This window comes from Triticum dicoccoides, chromosome 6B (genome assembly GCF_002162155.2).
Source record: "Triticum dicoccoides isolate Atlit2015 ecotype Zavitan chromosome 6B, WEW_v2.0, whole genome shotgun sequence".
Classification (NCBI taxonomy): domain Eukaryota; kingdom Viridiplantae; phylum Streptophyta; class Magnoliopsida; order Poales; family Poaceae; genus Triticum; species Triticum dicoccoides.
The window spans coordinates 599364545-599383924 of record NC_041391.1 but is presented as its reverse complement, the minus strand read 5'-3'; the positions used below and the strand labels follow the sequence as shown (position 1 = coordinate 599383924).

The 19380-nt window shown below is 45.8% G+C and overlaps 1 protein-coding gene across 1 annotated transcript; it reads right to left on the bottom strand.

The window, feature by feature from the left end:
- Window positions 1-11144: 11144 nt before the first annotated feature.
- LOC119321313 lies at window positions 11145-19169 on the bottom strand. The gene is made up of 6 exons (XM_037595051.1): window positions 19124-19169; window positions 18913-19026; window positions 18747-18809; window positions 18246-18362; window positions 17933-17980; window positions 11145-11212 (listed from the first exon to the last, which is right to left on the bottom strand). Exons 2-6 carry the CDS (start codon window positions 18923-18925, stop codon window positions 11145-11147), a joined length of 309 nt encoding a protein of 102 aa, XP_037450948.1. The 5' UTR covers window positions 18926-19026; window positions 19124-19169.
- Window positions 19170-19380: the final 211 nt, after the last annotated feature.

Sequence of the window (19380 nt, the reverse complement as noted above, 5' to 3'; positions counted from 1 at the left end):
TCTTTGATCATCTTATCAAAGCGTACATTCCAACTCCGAGATGCCTACTCCAGTCCTTAGAAGGATCGCTGGAGCCAGCATACCTTTTAGCATCCTTAGGATCGACAAAAACTTTCTGATTGTATTACATACAACCTTTCCTCACGAAAACCGGTAAGGAAACTCGTTTTGACGTCCATCTGCCAGATTTCATAAATACAGCTAATGCTAACATGAATCCGACGGACTTTAAGCATCGCTACGGATGAGAAAATCTCATCGTAGTCAACTCCTTGAACTTGTGAAAAAACTCTTCGCCACAAGTCGAGCTTCATGGACGGTGACATTACCGTCCACATTCGTCTTCTTCTTAAAGATCCATTTATCTCAATGGCTTGCCAATCATCGGGCAAGTCCACCAAAGTCCATGCTTTGTTCTGATACATGGATCCTATCTCGGATTTCATGGCTTCTAACCATTTGTTGGAATTTGGGCCCACCGTCGCTTCTCCATAGCTCGTAGGTTCATTGTTGTCTAGCAACATGACCTTCAAGACAGGATTACTGTACCACTCTGAAGTAGTACGTATCCTTGTCACCCTACGAGGTACGGCAGTGACTTGATCCGAAACTTCATGATCATTATCATAAGCTTCTACTTCAATTGGTGTAGGTGCCACATGAACAACTTCCTGTGCCCTGATACACACTGGTTGAAGTGATGGTTCAATAACCATATCAAGTCTCCACCATCCTCCCACTCAACTCTTTCGAGAGAAACCTTTCCTCGAGAAAGGACCCGATTCTAGAAACAATTCATATTGCTTTCGGATCTGAGACAGGAGGTATACCCAACGGTTTTGGGTGTCCTATGAAGATGCATTTTATCCGCTTTGGGTTCGAGCTTATCAATCCTGAAACTTTTCCACATAAGCGTCGCAGCCCCAAACCTTTAAGAAACGACAACTTAGGTTTCTCTAAACCATAATTCATACGGTGTCATCTCAACGGAATTACGTGGTGCCCTATTTAAAGTGAATGTGGTTGTCTCTAATGCCTAACCCATGAACGATAGTGGTAATTCGATAAGAGACATCATGGTACGCACCATATCCAATAGGGTGCAACTATGATGTTCGGACACACCATCACACTATGGTGTTCCAGGCGGTATTAATTGCGAAACAATTTCCACAATGTCTTAATTGTGTGCCAAAACTCGTAACTCAGATATTCATCTCTATGATCATATCATAGACATTTTATCCTCTTGTCACAATGATCTTCTACTTCACTCTGAAATTATTTGAACCATTCAATAATTCAGACTTGTGTTTCATCAAGTGAATATTCTCAACATCTACTTGAATCATCTGTGAAGTAAGAACATAACGATATTCACTGCATGCCTCAGCACTCATTGGACTGCACACATCAAAATGTGTTACTTCCAATAAGTTGCTATCTTGTTCCATCTTACTGAAAACGAGGCTTTTCAGTCATCTTGCCCATGTGGTATGATTTGCATATCTCAAGTGATTCATAATCAAGTGAGTCCAAACGATCCATCTGCATGGAGTTTCTTCATGCGTATACACCAATAGACATGGTTCGCATGTCTCAAACTTTTCTAAAACGAGTGAGTCCAAAGATCCATCAACATGGAGCTTCTTCATGCGTTTTATACCATTATGACTTACATGGCAGTGCCACAAGTAAGTGGTACTATCATTACTATCTTATATCTTTTGGCATGAAAATGTGTATCCCTACGATCAAAATTCAATAAACCATTCCTTTAGGTGCAAGAGCACTTATTCAGGTTTAATCCTAATCTTGATGGTAGAGGGAGCGTGCGATGTTAGATCACATCAAACTTGGAAACACTTCCAACACATATCGTCAGCTCACCTTTAGCCAGTCTCCGTTTTATTCCGTAGCTTTTATTTCGAGTTACTAACACTTAGCAACCGAACCGGTATCTTATACCCTGGTGCTACTAGGAGTACTAGTAAAGTACACATTAACATAATGTATATCCAATATACTTCTATAGACCTTGCCAGCCTTCTCATCTACCAAGTATCTAGGGTAATCCTGCTCCAGTGGTTGTTCCCCTTATTACAGAAGCACTTAGTCTCGGGTTTGGGTTCAACCTCGGGTTTCTTCATTGGTGCAGCAGCTGATTTGCCGTTTCATGAAGTATCCCTTCTTTCCCTTGCCCTTCTTGAAACTAGTGGTTTCATCAACCATCAACAATTGATGCTCCTTCTTGATTTCTACTTTCGCGATGTCAAACAACGCGAATACCTCAAGGATCATCATCTCTATCCTTGATATGTTATAGTTCATCACGAAGCTCTAGCAGCTTGGTGGCAATGACTTTGGGGAAACATCACTATCTCATCTGGAAGATCAACTCCCACTCGATTCAAGTGATTGTTGCACTCAGACAATCTGAGCACAAGCTCAACGATTGAGCTTTTCTCCCTTAGTTTGCAGGCCAAGAAAATCGTCGGAGGTCTTATACCTCTTGACATGGGCACGAGCCTGAAATCCCAATTTCAGCCCTCAAAACATCTTATATGTTTCGCGATGTTTCAAAAACATCTTTGGTGCCTCAATTCTAAACCGTTTAACTGAACTATCACGTAGTTATCAAAACGTGTATGTCCAATGTTCGTAACATCCACAAACGACGTTTGGGGTTCAGCACACTGAGCAGTGCATTAAGGACATAAGCTTTCTACTGTCCGCATAATTGCTACTATCAACTTTCAACTATATTTTCTCTAGGAACATATCTAAAACAGTAGAACTAAAGCGCGAGCTACGACATAATTTGCAAAAGGTCTTTTGACTATGTTCAAGATAATTAAGTTCATCTTATGAACTCCCACTCAGATAGACATCCATCTGGTCATCTAAGTGATTACATGATCCGAGTCAACTAGGCCGTGTCCGATCATCACGTGAGACGGACTAGTCATCATCGGTGAACATCTTCATGTTGATCGTATATACTATACGACTCATGCTCGACCTTTCGGTCTCCGTGTTCCGAGGCCATGTCTGCACATGCTAGGCTCGTCAAGTTAACCCTAAGTGTTTTCGCTGTGTAAAACTGTCTTACACCCGTTGTATGTGAACGTAAGAATCCATCACACCCGATCATCACGTGGTGCTTAGAAGCGACGAACTGTAGCAACGGTGCACAGTTAGGGGAGAACACTTCTTGAAATTTTGTAAGGGATCATCTTATTTACTACCGTCGTCCTAAGTAAACAAGATGCATAAACATGATAAACATCACATGCAATCAAATAGTGACATGATATGGCCAATATCATTTTGCTCCTTTTGATCTTCATCTTCGGGGCTCCATGATCATCATCGTCACCGGCATGACACCATGATCTCCATCATCGTGTCTTCATGAAGTTGTCACGCCAACGACTACTTCTACTTCTATGACTAACGCGTTTAGCAATAAAGTAAAGTAAGTTACATGGCGTTCTTCAATGACACGCAGGTCATACAAAAAATAAAGACAACTCCTATGGCTCCTGCCGGTTGTCATACTCATCGACATGCAAGTCGTGAATCCTATTACAAGAACATGATCAATCTCATACATCACATATATCATTCATCACATCCTTTTGGCCATATCACATCACATAGCATACCCTGCAAAAACAAGTTAGACGTCCTCTAATTGTTGTTTGCATGTTTTACGTGGCTGCTATGGGTTCTAGCAAGAACGTTTCTTACCTACGCAAGACCACAACGTGATATGCCAATTGCTATTTACCCTTCATAAGGACCCTTTTCATCGAATCCGTTCCGACTAAAGTGGGAGAGACTGGCACCCGCTAGCCACCTTATGCACCAAGTGCATGTCAATCGGTGGAACCTGTCTCACGTAAGAGTACGTGTAAGGTCGGTCCGGGCCGCTTCATCCCACAATACCGTCGAAACAAGATTGGACTAGTAACGGTAAGCATATTGAACAACATCAACGCCCACAACTACTTTGTGTTCTACTCGTGCAAAGAATCTACGCAATAGACCTAGCTCTGATACCACTGTTGGGGAACGCAGCAGAAATTCAAAAATTTTCCTACGTATCACCAAGATCTATCTATGGAGAGACCAGCAACGAGTAGAAAGGGGAGTGCATCTACATACCCTTGTAGATCGCTAAGCGGAAGCGTTCAAGTGAACGGGGTTGATGGAGTCGTACTCGTCGTGATTCAAATCACCGATGATCAAGTGCCGAACGGACGGCACCTCCGCGTTCAACACACGTACAGCCCGGTGACGTCTCCCATGCCTTGATCCAGCAAGGAGAGAGGGAGAGGTTGAGGAAGACTCCATCCAACAGCAGCACAACGGCGTGGTGGTGGTGGAGGAGCGTGGCAATCCCGCAGGGCTTCGCCAAGCACCACGGGAGAGGAGAAGAACTTGGGAGAGAGGGAGGGGCTGCACCAAAGGCATAAGGTGTGTTTGGGAGGCCCTCCTACCCCACTATATATAGGGATCCCAAGGGGGGGGGTGCGCCAGCCCCTAGGAGATCCAATCTCCAAGGGGGCGGTGGCCAGGGGAGGAGTCCTCCCCCCCAAGGCACCTAGGAGGTGCCTTCCCCTGCTGGGACTCTTCCTTTAGGGTTTCCCCAGGCGCATGGGCCTCTTGGGGCTGGTGCCCTTGGCCCATGTAGGCCAAGGCGCACCCCCTACAGCCCATGTGGCCCCCCGGGGCAGGTGGCCCCACCCGGTGGGCCCTCGGGACCCTTCCGGTGGTCCCGGTACAATACCGATGACCCCGAAACTTGTCCCGATGGCCGAAACAGGACTTCCTATATATAAATCTTTACCTCCGGACCATTCCGGAACTCCTCGTGACGTCCGGGATCTCATCCGTGACTCCGAACAACATTCGGTAACCACATACAAGCTTCCTTTATAACCCTAGCATCATCGAAACTTAAGTGTGTAGACCCTACGGGTTCGGGAGACATGCAGACATGACCGAGACGTTCTCCGGTCAATAACCAACAGCGGGATCTGGATACCCATGTTGGCTCCCACATGTTCCACGATGATCTCATCGGATGAACCACGATGTCAAGGACTCAATCGATCCCGTATACAATTCCCTTTGTCTAGCGATATTTTACTTGCCCGAGATTCGATCGTCGGTATACTGATACCTTGTTCAATCTCGTTACCGGCAAGTCTCTTTACTCGTTCCGTAACACATCATCCCGTGATCAACCCCTTGGTCACATTGTGCACATTATGATGATGTCCTACCGAGTGGGCCCAGAGATACCTCTCCGTTTACACGGAGTGACAAATCCCAGTCTCGATTCGTGCCAACCCAACAGACACTTTCGGAGATACCTGTAATGCACCTTTATAGCCACCCAGTTACGTTGTGACGTTTGGTACACCCAAAGCATTCCTACGGTATCCGGGAGTTGCACAATCTCATGGTCTAAGGAAAAGATACTTGACATTAGAAAAGCTTTAGCATACGAACTATACGATCTTTGTTCTAGGCTTAGGATTGGGTCTTGTCCATCACATCATTCTCCTAATGATGTGATCCCGTTATCAACGACATCCAATGTCCATAGCCAGGAAACCATGACTATCTGTTAATCACAACGAGCTAGTCAACTAGAGGCTCACTAGGGACATATTGTGGTCTATGTATTCACACGTGTATTACGATTTCCGGATAATACAGTTATAGCATGAATAAAAGACTATTATCATGAATAAAGAAATATAATAATAACACTTTTATTATTGCCTCTAGGGCATATTTCCAACACCATTCACTCTCCCCCGCGTCGCATTTACTGGCACAACCCACTCGCATTACAGTCCACCGGAGGAGAAGGCGAGGGGAGAAGGCGACGGCGGAGGCGGGACAGTCGATGGTGTTCGCGGGCGTTGGTGGTGCTCGTCGGAGCGGAGCGGCGTCGCCGGAACGCTTGCGGGTCGAAGGCAATGCTCGATTCATCTATCACATCCCCTCCCTGATTTTGTTCCCCTCTTTCCTCCCTGTTCGATTTCTAGATCCATTCCTAGAAATTTCGGCGATTCGGCGGTGCGCCGGCGTTCCCGCCGCTGCGGCGGTGTGCCATAGTTGTGTGCCTGCCGTTGCTTCATGGGAGTGGACAGTTTCGTTGCCGCCACTGCAGCGGCATCGTCGGTGAGGCTATGCCTGCTTGTTGGCAACACATTAGTCTTGCATTTGGATTTTGAGAGTTGTCCACCGGGTTGTTTTGGTGCGGATTGGTTCGAAATTTGGGGTTGCAGCCATTTCGCGCGAGAATTGTAAGGGTGATTTTGAGGTTGAAGCAGTTGCCATTGAAACCTAGATCTAGTCTAGTTTTGGGGTTGAAACTGCAGACTGTGGCGAAATTGGCAATATGATTGAACGTGAAACAAATGTGCGGGAACTAAACTACCTGAAGAAACGTGGTAGTTGCCACAAACGTGTTCTCCCATGTGGCAACAGATTTCCGAAAATGACTGTCATAGTTGCCACCCCAAAACGAGGTGGCAACTAATTTCATTGAACTCCTGTGGCAGTTGCCACACGCATGCTCTTCCCATGTGGCAAATTTTAATTCTGCTGAACTTGTACGATAAGTAACCAGAAAAAATATGCTTTCTGAATGTGGCAACTATGGCAGTATGACCGAACGTGAACAGGTGTGTGGCAACTAAACTACATGAACAAATGTGGCAGTTGCTACAAATGTGTTCTCTTCTGCGGCAACATATTTTCTGAAACTGACTGTCATAGTTGCCACAAATGTGTTCAAGCTCACACACAAGGGGGGCAACTAAAATTTACTGAATGAATGAGATAGTTGCCACATACACGCTCTTGAACGAGGCAAACTGATTTTTTTACTGAATTTACAAAATAGTAACATCAAACATTCTTTTTCATTTGTGAGACTTGTTTTTTTTTTCTGAATTATTTGCGACAGTTTCCAAACTTTGATAGTTGCCACAATCGGTAGCACTGGACGGAACTAATGTGCACATCGAGTTGGCGTGTTTGCCACTTTTGGATTTTGTATAATCATGTTGCAATACAGTATGTGAACATAATGTCTGTTGCCACAATACAGATATGACAGTGTGGCAAACTGGCTGCATAGTATGGCAACCACATTTGCATTCAAATAGTTAATATTTTTCTGTTAGGAGGCAACTGCTTACCCATTGCATTTTACATTTTCGCCATTAACAATTTGGTCTGTTCCTACATCAGCATAATGGCTCGTGGCGATCATCAAAGTGATGATGATGATTTCATGGATCCACCTCAACGTAACCAGGCAACTGGACGGAGAAAAGAGGGCGATGAGGTAACTGTCCGCACACCCGCCCCCTCCTCCTGATTATGTTATTTGTTGGCAGCTAGATCTTTTTTATAGTCGTCCATCATGAACTAAATTTTCATAACATTGCAAAAACATGGCAACAACTCAACACTTTTGTGTTTGTTTTTTGCAGAAGAAGAAACGTATTCGCAACAGAGCCTCCCAGGAACGTCTGACCGTGTTGATTGACAAATTCACTGACGATCAAAAGGGAGCTGCTGCTGAGATGGGTATGCAGGTTCTGATGGATGTCCGGTGTACGAACCTTGTCAACCCGGTATGCGACTAGCTTGGTGAGATATACGATCCCGCCTCCAGGGAATTCGTGATCCCGGGACGGGGAAGACTTCCATTGAATGAGGAATCCGTGTTCTGCACTTTGGGTGTGCCTCGGGGACATATCAAAGTCCCGTACGAGGTTAATAATGAGATCGAGGAAGAGCTGTTCGCCCGTTTGTTTCCTGGGTTGGAGGCAATGCCGAACACGTCTGTACTGGCAGATTCTCTGCAGGACATGACGATGCACGGAGAAGTTTTCAAGATGAAGCTACTCATGTACCTCATCTCAGCTGTTTTCGCGCCGACCACTTCTCTTCGCCCAAGCAACAAATGTTTCCCCATCCCGGTGAATGATCCATGCTCGCTACTGCTAGTGTTTTCGTTGCGTTTCTTCCATTTTGATTTCTGACGCGACAACCTTTTTTGCCCTGAAATTTTGTGTGGTGCAGGCGAATTTGAAAAACGTGAAGAGTATGAACTGGTGTAAGTTTATTGCCGACTTTCTCCATGATGCTTTCAAAAACAAGATGTACCAGAAGGGTTGTCGTCTGCACTTAATGGTATTTTATTTTCACCAGACTCTGTGTGAACTCTTTGTTTATAACGTACTTTTTATTTCATGCATGACAATCTGGTCATAACAAGATGGCAACTGCCATAGTGACAATGTGGCAACTGCCATAATGACAACGTGGCAACTGTCATACTGACAATGTGGCAACTACCTTCATATTAGCATGGCAACTGCCATCACACTTTGATGGCAACTAACACATACATATTATCGTTGGATCATACATTATCCTGCTCTTTTTTTTTGAACTACAATTTAACCACGATGGCAACTGATATTTTCTTTTCTTTGCAAAATTGTTTTAAATCAGCTCATGTATGTCGACTCTCTTGATCTGTCCACCGTGGATTTCACCGGGATAGGAGGCCCGCCGCCTACTCACAAGTTTGCTGTTTCTGCGTGGACCATCAGTGCTGTCAAGGCTGTGCTTGCCGCAGACAGGGCAACTGATGGCACATATGGAAAACTACAGGTTAGTTTTTGTTTATGTCTTTTTCACACGGCATGCTTACAAATTTGACACGTCGCAACCGTCCGTGGTTTATAAGGCATGCTTACAATTTCTTTTTTTGTTTTTCATAGTTGATGGCCAAGCATGCTATAGACTACAACGTGTTTGGGGGGCCTCAAAGATTTGAAAAGTGGATGGACGTGCACTCAGCTCCGTCTTGCCCTTCTGAGGTAATCAAAATGTCCACATCTACGGTTTGCCGTGGATTACATGTTGATGTCACGGAAGCGAATGCAGTACGGGCGTTGTTTTTGTTGATGCTTCTTGTTTTCGTGCACAGGCGAGGGCACCAGTGGAGCATCTAATTGGGCAGTTTGCATCCGGAATGACCGGCCTGCTCGGGAAGTTGGTTGAGGGGTGGACGTCCCTCAGTGCCTCTGACAGCGACGCGGTTGCGAGGCAGTTCACTTCATTTGTCCTAGAACGTACACATCGGCCAACCGGTTGCCGTGGCCGGTATGACTACAATAGCTCCCAAGAGCCCGGTGACACACAGGATGATGTGGATGGAGACGCTGGCCTCAGCAAGGACGACGACGATGACACCCATGACGATGAACACGCTGAAGTTCGCACATGCGGCAACAAGGGCAAGGATGCAACAGGTGCCCACCCACCGGAGAAAGTGACAGAACATACGGCTGCGAGAGGCGAGGGGGTTTTGCCATCAAGGAGGGGGAGGGCTCCAGAGGATGTTGGGCAGGGTTCTGCTGGCAAGAGGTCTAGGATCGATCCCGTAGCTGCCAGGAAGAGGTTCGACTCTCAATTTTAGTTTTCTGCTGTGTATCTTTTCTTTGGAAAAATCTCATCCATTTCTTTTGCACTTGTTTTTTGTCAAGCGCGGCAATTAGTTTGTTGTCTGACAATTGCCACCTTCTTTTTTCCTTCCATCTGTTGCGTGCAGTGAGCCGACCGCTGGTGGACGAGCAGCTACGAAGAAACAGGCGCCAACGCCAACCCGTGTTTCTGCTCGCTTGAACAAAGGTGCCCCCATTGCCGGTGACATCCCTTCCACCAGGTCTTCTGCTCGTACGACGACGACCAACACCGGGGATCCTGTCGTGTTGCCTGACCTGAGGAAGGCAGTCAAGAAGTAGGTTTCTCCATGTGCTTTTCATTTTGAGATAGCGGTTTTTTTCTTGATTTTTCAATGCAACTGGTCTGCTTTTGTCACATGTTCTTCTGTTATCATCCCCCACGAGGCAACTGCTATTTTTTCCAAATGATTTCTTCCTTCATTTTTTAAATGTATGGCAACTCCTATTATCTTTACATGGCAACTGGCATCTAGGCCAAGTGGCAACTATTTCTGTACCTAATGGCAACTGCCATCTTTTTTTTTACCATTTTCTTCTGAGAGTTCATCCCCCACCTAATTTTGAAATTGCATTCCTCACAGATCAGACATTTCTATCATTCCATTCAATTTGCCTAACTTTGATAACTGCTGCTGTATGGCAACTGCTAACTATGGCACATGGCAACTCATGACCCCCTTACATGGCAACTACCGGCTTTTTCCACTTGTTTTTAGTTTTTTAATGCTTCTATCATTGCAAACATATTTTTTTGTCCATTTTTTTCATACCATTTTTCACGTGCTTTTTTTCCTTTGCAGAGTGAAGAAGAATACTACGCGCGGGGCCAAGAATATCAGTAGAGACCCACTCGAACGCCTGCATTCAAAGTTGTCAACAGGTGGCAACTCAGATGTACATGAGGCGCCAGGCGACAATACTGCTGCTGCACCGTCAACTGCTCCCATTAACTCTGATGCAAGTGGCCGACCATCTCCGCCGGCTGCAGATGTGCAGGCTAGAACAACAGGCATCTGTACATCGGGGAGTGACGAGTCGGTATCTGCCTAGACAGCTGAAATATTGCCAACTCTTCTGGCAATGAAGGATGCTGCTGTGAGCCATGCCACCCCATCAGCAAGCGTCGAAGTGGATGCTCCCGAGACCAACCTAGGCAATGAAGATTCCCGCTCATCTGACACTGATTCCAAGCGCATGCCTGGTGTCTCACCTGTGTCCATGACAGAAGCGGCTGAGGCGGCACTTCACAAGGATATGCCATCTGCAGATGAGAATCCTGGCACAACAGCTCCAGCTCCTGTCGGTGGAGATACTGCTAAGGCGACCGTTCCGCGTGCTGGTCTTCCACATAGGCGTCGTAGCCCCCGGAAGCAATCAACAGACATACCCAACACTCCGGCTGTAGCTAGGAGCAGGAGAGACGAATCTGGTTATGTTCCTGCGTCCACACTGTTCCCGCCACCTGCAAAAATCAATGTGATGGAGAAACCGCAAGACCGGAGCACAACTGATGCAGGTGTCAAGCCGGGCACGAGTGACGCAGAGGAACGCCCGAAGCAGACTGCGCCTTCACCCGCAGCGGAAATCCCCAGCATAAATTTGCGCACTTCCAGGCTCCCAGTCAATGTCGGTGTCCCCTACAGTCCAAACAAGAAGATTGTCATGAAAGCTGCGGCTGAGACCGCTGACAACACGCCCCGCCCTGCAAATAAGGCCGATCATTTTGTAGCGGCCGATTCAGATATGTTTGTCGATCTTTCACCCTTGGATTCTGCCCCGAAAGTCGTTCGTGGTCCGGCCAGTAGGAATGAGAGGCACCCAATGGCCTTTACCCCACCGAGCTTCAGCCTCGGCGTCAGTCAAGATCAACCGGTGGTGCACGATCCTATACCAGTTGCCTTTGCTTTCCCAGGAGGCATGCCCGCAATGATGGCGCAGCCAATGGTCGAGGGCAGGAAGGCTGTCAAGTTCGCAGAGCCAATTGTGCAAGGTACACTCATCACACACTTACGATTTTCTTGTATACATGTTTGTAGTTTGACTTTTGTCCCAATCGCATTCTTTGGGGGTCCTCACTTGTGACGGCAACTGCCATGTGATGACATGGCAACTGGATTTGATGCACCATGTCACCTACGTTTTTTTCTTGCTGCCATGCTGCGTTTGACATTTGGGCAAGCACGTGGCAACTGAAGTTATTTCAACATGGCAACTGTAGTTGCTGTCACATGGCAAATACAGTTCAGTACACATGGCAACTGGATTTGCCACATCATGCCACATGCATTTCTTCTACCATGCTGCATTTTTTCATACGGCATTCACATGGCAAGTGGAGCCGACACGCAACATTGGCAACTGCAGTTGCTGTGACATGGTACCTACAGTACAACTAGGTGGCAACTACAGTGCAACTACATGGCAATTGTATTTGCTATGTCATAGCGACTGTAGTTGGACCACCCATGGCAACTTCCCCACTTTTTCTACCTACATATCACATCATGGACCTTTACTTCCTCACAATCCATCTGTTTTTGGATTTTATATGTATCCTAACCCACTTTTTTTTATATTCATTGCAGCCACCCCTGAGGAGATTTCACCGTCACTTGATGAAGTTTACCGCATGATCGAGGAGACAGCATTGCAGAGGAGTTCCTCACGAGGGCAAGGGCAATCAAGTTCCAATGTGCCTGCAGATACGGTATCTGAGGATAACATTAGGAGTGTCACCCCTGGTCCTGTGAGGCAGCAGAGGGTAGTTCACCCACCCCCCGCGGAAGACTACGAGCCCGAATTCAGGGCCACTAAGGAACAGACCCAGCTGTACGATATCGTCAAGCGTTTTGGAAATGCGAGGACCAACAACAAGCACATGAAGGAGCTGAAAGTGTAAATTACCATACCCCATAATCTCTCATCTTGCTTGCTCTTTTTTACCATTTATCTACTTCGTACTTTTTATAAATGGTCCGCTTACGTTTTAGTTCTTTCATATTTTTTTACTTAGTAGGCATGATTCTTCCATGCTATATCGTTTTCATACAGCTCATGTTTGGACAGAACGAAAGTCATTCAGTGCGGAGCGACGTACGTCGACCTGGGTGATCTTGCCGAGTCCGTGAGGCCAAACGGAAAAATGTCGACGAATATAATTGCATGCGGGATCGACTACATCAACAATCACACCGATGTATGCGCCGACAAGATAATCATGCATTACAGTGTGACCTGCAAAATATGGGATGGTGACTTCCACCACAAAATCCCGAGGAACAATTTTGCACAACACGGTGACTTCAAGCTCACACTGAAGAAATATGTGAGTTCTCCTTTCCTGTCTGCACCGTTTTTTCACATGGCGTGGTTTTTTGCCAGAACCTGTACTTGTGTTTGTGTGGCAGAAGTTTTCATGTGGCAACAGTTGCCGTGCACACTGACTTCTTGATTTTTTGTATCCCCATGCAAACTATGTGGCAACTTGATAGTAAAATACATGGCTCATTTTGTTCATACAATGGACGCCAACTTTCTTTTCAACTACTCCCACCCATAATCAAACATTCTACATGATTCTAATTTTTTTGTCCCTCTATTGTTCTTTCATGTGAACTTTGTATCTCATTTCTTCACTTTTTTAAATGCAGGTCATGTTCCCCATGTTCCAGGAGCTTGCACCACACGACCGACATGACAAGTGTGGTCACCACTATGCGGTCTGTCTTGACCTGAAGAACCAACGTATCGAGGTGCTTGATTCAATCCGTTCGGAAGCTGATACAGACCTTACTACGCATGCCGAATTATTCATCAAGAACCTCAAAGAGACTTGGAACCGTCACTACGAACATTCAAAGGTCCAGATCAGGCATTTCCCGACTGAGTATGTGGCGACTGTGAAGCAAGGGAACACGTAATTTCTTTTAACCCGCTCCTTCATGTGCCATTTTTACATCAATCCACCCCCTCTTTTTTGTCGACACATCTGAACTGAAGTCCATCTTTGCTGCAGCTGTCCATTTTTGCGTGTTCACCTGAACTTTTTTTCCTCGTGCAGGATGGACTGTGGCTTTCACGCGCTGGAATACTTTCCAAAGTGGGAAGGCAGAATTGTCCCCGCTATCACAGATGCAACGGTCGTTGAGCTCCGAAAAATCTGCACATGGAACTGGCTGACGAATGAAGATTTCAACAAGCGGTCCGGAGCACGCGAGTTCGTGGAGGAAGCTGTCAAGCAAGTCATCAAGAAGTACAAGTGATCACGTGGCGTTACACACCAGACGCACACCTTACATTCTGTTGTTGAGGAATGTAAGGTACTATCTCTCTGTTCTTTGTCGAAAACTATGTTTTGTGTGCTACGTTATGACTGCAACCTCGTGTAGCCTACTATGTAATGGTGGCGTGTTAGCGACATTTTTAGTGTTTTCTGTAATACATGTGTGGACGTGAACCTATTTTAGGCGTTACATCAGATCTGTTTTTATGTTTATCATTACGACAGTGGTTTCGTCGTTTCTAGCATTGTTTTTTGCTGTTTCGAATGCGTCTGTGATGTTTTAAAAAAAAAGATGGCAAATGTAGTTCAACAGACATGGTTAGTGAAAGTCATCGTCATTTTTTCATTTTTGGCTGTTTTGCTTGTTCTTTTTCATCGCTAATTGCACCGGCTAGCATTGGGTAGGTTTATCATGTAGCCATAACCTTTGATGCGGTTTATGCACGTTTACGCTTTTTTTCCAACTTGTTTTCCCATACATTGCACACAACACACTATGTGCTTCTAAACCGCATCGTATTTGTCATGGGGATATATGCCATGCAGAGTCATTACAAAAAGCATCCGGAAATTTTCAGTGCAGCTAACATGGCAGATACATCATAAATAACATGGCAGATCCAGTACAACTTACATGGCAAATCCAGTACAACTAACATGGCAGATCCAGTACAACTAACATGGCATATTTAGTATAAAGTAGCATGGCATATTTAGTATAAAATAGCATGGCATATCTAGTATAAAATAGCATGGCATATTTGGTATAAAATAGCATGGCAGATTAACTACACATAACATGGCAGATTAAGTACCCATAACATGGCAAATGCATTTATCCATTCAATGAATTTTCCTTCTACTTCTGTCCCCCCTCAAGAGTCATTCTCCCAATTAAAAAAAATCCCATCGTATAGGGGTACAAAACAAAATGTCCACATGGACCATGTCGCAGCGCCCCAATTTTTGCTCATTGATTGCCCGCCCCTTTCTTCGTTTTCTTGTGTTTTGCTTGAATCTCCAGTCCCGACTTGTACCTTATCTCTCTCGGACGACCCTTTGTGATGGAACGGGGTGGGTTCCTGACCTGGGTTTGTGTGCTTGCTGTTCCAGATCCTATCTCCGAGTTTTTAGACGATGGCCCCGTGGATGAAGGCACACTTGATGTGCGGGGGAACCGGTGTAAGGCTTCCTCGGCTTTCCTTTTTTTTGATCTCATCAAGCTCTCTTTTCAGTGCCTTCCTGTGTTTTTCTACGACTCTCGCTGTGTCATCACTCTTGCACGCTTCATCAATTAGCTCAGCATAGTTCTTTGTCAGCACAACGTGCCTCACAGCTTCCATGGTTGACTCAGGTCTCTCGTCATGCACAGCCAGAACTGCGTGTGTTGTCTGTGGCGCCAACGCGTCGTCAGCGTCCCAAGTCCATCGCCTCCTTATGAAATGGCGGGGCATGCGTGTCACAGCGTTCATGTCCATGACTTTTAGTATGTGACAGCACACAATGCCGTCCCGTTCGAATTTGCAGCATTGGCAGTAGTACTCGCCTTCGCCTATCGAGGCTCTGACGAAGTAGTTCCTTCCTTTGTCCGCGTCTTCAGGTTCTGAATCTGACATGCCCAAAATAGAACATACCTTGAACGTATGTTCGTCCACCCGGAAAGCCGTGAACATGCTGGCACGCTTTATTTCTTCCTGGAATCTGCAAGTTTTGTGTGTTTTCTGTTAAACTTTCGTGCGATCTTTTTCTTGTACACCCTTATGTTGTCATGGAAATAGAAAATACATTTTGTTTGAACATGGCAAACATAGTTCATTGAACATGGCAAATATATTACATTGAACATGGCAAATGCAGTACACTACACATGGCAAATGCATTACAACATACATGGCAATTGCAATACAACAGACATGGCAATTGCAGTACATTTTCAACTAGATATCGTCATTTCCACACCAACATTCCCCAATGGAAGCACATTGCATAAAACATGGCAACTGCATTTTTATTAAACATGGCATATACAGCTGAGTAAACATGTCAATTGCATTTCAAAAAAAGGGCAGATGCATTTCGTTAAACATGGCAACTGCATTTCAGCATATGTGTCGCCAATATAACATTTTTTAGCATTTTTTGACATTGGCATTTGCATGCCAACATGCTCCAATGGAAGCACAGCGCATAAAACATGGCAACTGCACTTCATTCAACAAGGGAAATGCACCCGAGCAAGTATGCCAAAACAAAATTTTCATTTTAACATGGCAACTGCATCTGAGTAAGCATGGCAAACAGTATTTCATTAAACATGGCAGCTGCATGTCATGGCAACTGCATTGCACTCTATAAGGCCCCTACTGACTTGGTGCTTTTTATGCAAATAAGACTGTAATGCAACTGACTTACTTGTTAAAGATCTTGTTGGTGTATATCTTGCTCATTTGCCTCTCCATCGGTAAATATGTTAGCAATTTTGGCTGCTTTAGGGCTGTGGTCGCTTCTTGCTGTAGCTTAGATCCCAGAATTTTTTGTTGCAAAGCTGTGTACTGCTTGGCAAACTGTAGCAATGAGTTGCCAGGGCTGACGTACCGCTTTAAAACAGCATTGAACCCCTCGCTGCGTTGCGTAGTCTGCAGAAAGGGGAAGAAGCACTGCATGAAGTAGGCCGGCACCCAGTACATTCGCTTCTCCCACAGGCTAACAAGAGTCTCGTTGTCCTGGACTTGATGTGTTTCAGTCATGGCCATCCAGCTCCTTTCAAACTCCTCCACCGTCAAGCTGTGGTCCACGCACAGCTCGAATGCCTTGTGCAGCTCTGGACGGTCGGCAAAGAACGGTCCTAGCGTCTCCTCAGCCTTCTTTATAATGTGCCACCTGCAGTGCCTGTGCACTGCCAACGGAAAGACCTCCTCTATGCCTGCACGCATGCTGAAATCTTGGTCCGTTATTATGTTCATCGGAGCAAGTCCATCCATGTACTCCAAGAAGGTCTTGAACAGCCAAACGTACCCATCTGTGTCTTCGTTCCGGACGAGGCCGCATCCGAACTGCAACGACTGATTGTGGTTATTTATTCCTATGAATGGAGCGCATGGCATCTTGTACATATTGGTGAGGTACGTCGCGTCGAATGAAATGCAATCTCGGAAATGTTTGTAGGCTCTCCTTGCAGCACCATCCACCCAATACATGTTCCTGACACGGTCCTCATCGTCCAACCTTATCCTGTAGAAGAAATCTGGATCTTCCTTTGCTTTCGCATCGAAGTAGGCTATTGTGGCCTCTATGTCTGCCAACTTGCTCTCTCTATGGTACTTGGCCTGTAGGTTTGTGACGTCAGCTGGTATGTACGGCATGCTACTCAGAGTCCCTTTTTTGCTGTGGATGAGAGATAGTATCTGTACCATTCTTGATGGACCGACGTTACAATCATGTAGCAGCTTTATGAATTTCCTTTCGACGGGGGTGAACCTTCTGTGGGCGGTCAGAAATTTCACCAGGTCAAACTTCTTTATGAGTTTGTGGTTGTGCTCGTCAAAATACTCATTGACCACCCATGTTGCTCCATCTACGTTTAGCTTACACCGGACAGGGCACCCCATCTTGAGAATGATGCCTCTCTTTCGTTCCGGAACGACAGGCGCAACACCTTTCCCCTTCTTGTTCCTCCGTGCCTTGTGGCACCTCATCTCACCTCTGCTGTACTCATTAGTTTTCTTAATTTTCCTATGGTACTCGGTGTTGACCGCAAATCCATGGAACTTTGTGTATGCCTGGTAGTATTCCTTTGCTTCTGCGAACGATCCAAATCTCTGCCCAATGTATGGTGGCTGAGGTACCACGATCTCGGATTGCCCACCATCTTCATCCTCTTGTGCGTCGTCATCAGTTTCATCATTCGCTTCAGTATCGGCGGCAGTTCCATCTACTCGAGTGTTGCTAGTGCTTGTGTTCAAAGGGGTGCTCGTCGGCATTGCTGGAATGATTGCCATTCCCGACTCTGACTCGAAATTGTTTGTGGCATGACAGTCTGCTGGCTGGTGGAACGCGTCTTCCGTGCGCTAAGAGCTCCCCGCAGTAGATGTCCCCGCACCGCTGTTCACTGTAGTTGTAGGTTCTGTAATAGAAAAAACAAGCACGAGAGTAAGATTTTTTGGTTGAATAAGATGTCTACCACAACGGATCACACCATCTTCGATTGATTTGGCACGACATTTTTTCAAACAGCAAGCCGTGAGACTGCGTGTGGACATGTGTGGCAGCTGTAGGTGTCCAGTCATGGCAGGTACTGTTCAACAAACATGGCAACTATTGTTTTGCCTACAAAAAACTACAAACAACAAATGTAGTGATGTTTTTTGTGGTTCAATTTTTTTCCTTACCTTGTTGTGCTGCATTTGGCCATCTTGTGTGGTCTGTGACACCAAAATGTCGTGCTCCACCTGCAATTTGTGAAGCTTGCCACGGGACGATTGCCGTGTCACCACCAGCGTAATACGCTGTAAGCATAGTAGTGGTTGGTCAATTCATGGCAATTTGCAGTTTGTGCTAGCACGGCAACTGCAGTCGCCCCTGATGTGGCAACTGCAGTTTTACTGGCATGGCAACTATAGTTGCATCGGCATGGCAACCGCAGTTGTTCCTCCATGGCAACTGCAGTTGCGATGACATGGCAACTGTAGTTGCTCTGGCATGGCAACTGCAGTTGTTTCTCCATGGCAACTGCAAGTGTCCACTGATGGCAACAACAGTTGTCCAGGGATGGCAAATGTAGTTTTAAATTCATGGCAATTGTAGAAGTCCAGTCATGGCAATTTGGAGCTGCCAACTATGCCCCTTCTGCTAATTGAACATCCGCAACTTCACTTTTTTTATGGACTGACCTGTGTATGACGTCGATGATAGGTACATGGGTGCTGGCTGATGCCACGTGCTGCATGAAGGCCCTGCATTTTCACCCGTGATAACTCGTGAGTCCTCTTGCCAGTTCTTTTGCATGTCCATTTTTCACGTCCACAGCAGTATGTGTTTTTTTTGGTTTTGCATTACCTTGATTAGCCATGCTAGCTAGTTGAGGTTGGTTGCCCGTAAATATGTCAGTGTTAGCGCCTTGTGACTGAACTTGCCATGGGGCCCCCCTGAGAGTGTTTTGGTCATAAGAACCTGCAAAAAAATGGGAGTGTAGGACATAAGTAGAATGTCATCTTCATCGTTGCGAAGTTGGCAACTGCTCTCTTCTTTTTGTTACCACGCATCATACCTACGCCTGCATACTGTTCTAGTAGTGGCAGCAACGGCCCTGCAGAGATGAGTTGACTATACTCTGCTGCATCCCAAGGCGGTGTTTCTGGCCTTTGAGAACCCCAAGCATCAACGCCACCTTCGCGATTCATCCTTTCCGCGTCTAGATTCTTTTCCGACATGTTCCTCAATCACTGGATGATCAAAAAGGCATCAATAATCCACAAGAATTTGTATTCTTCTGCTGCTTGCACATGGAAGATAGGGATGGCAAGC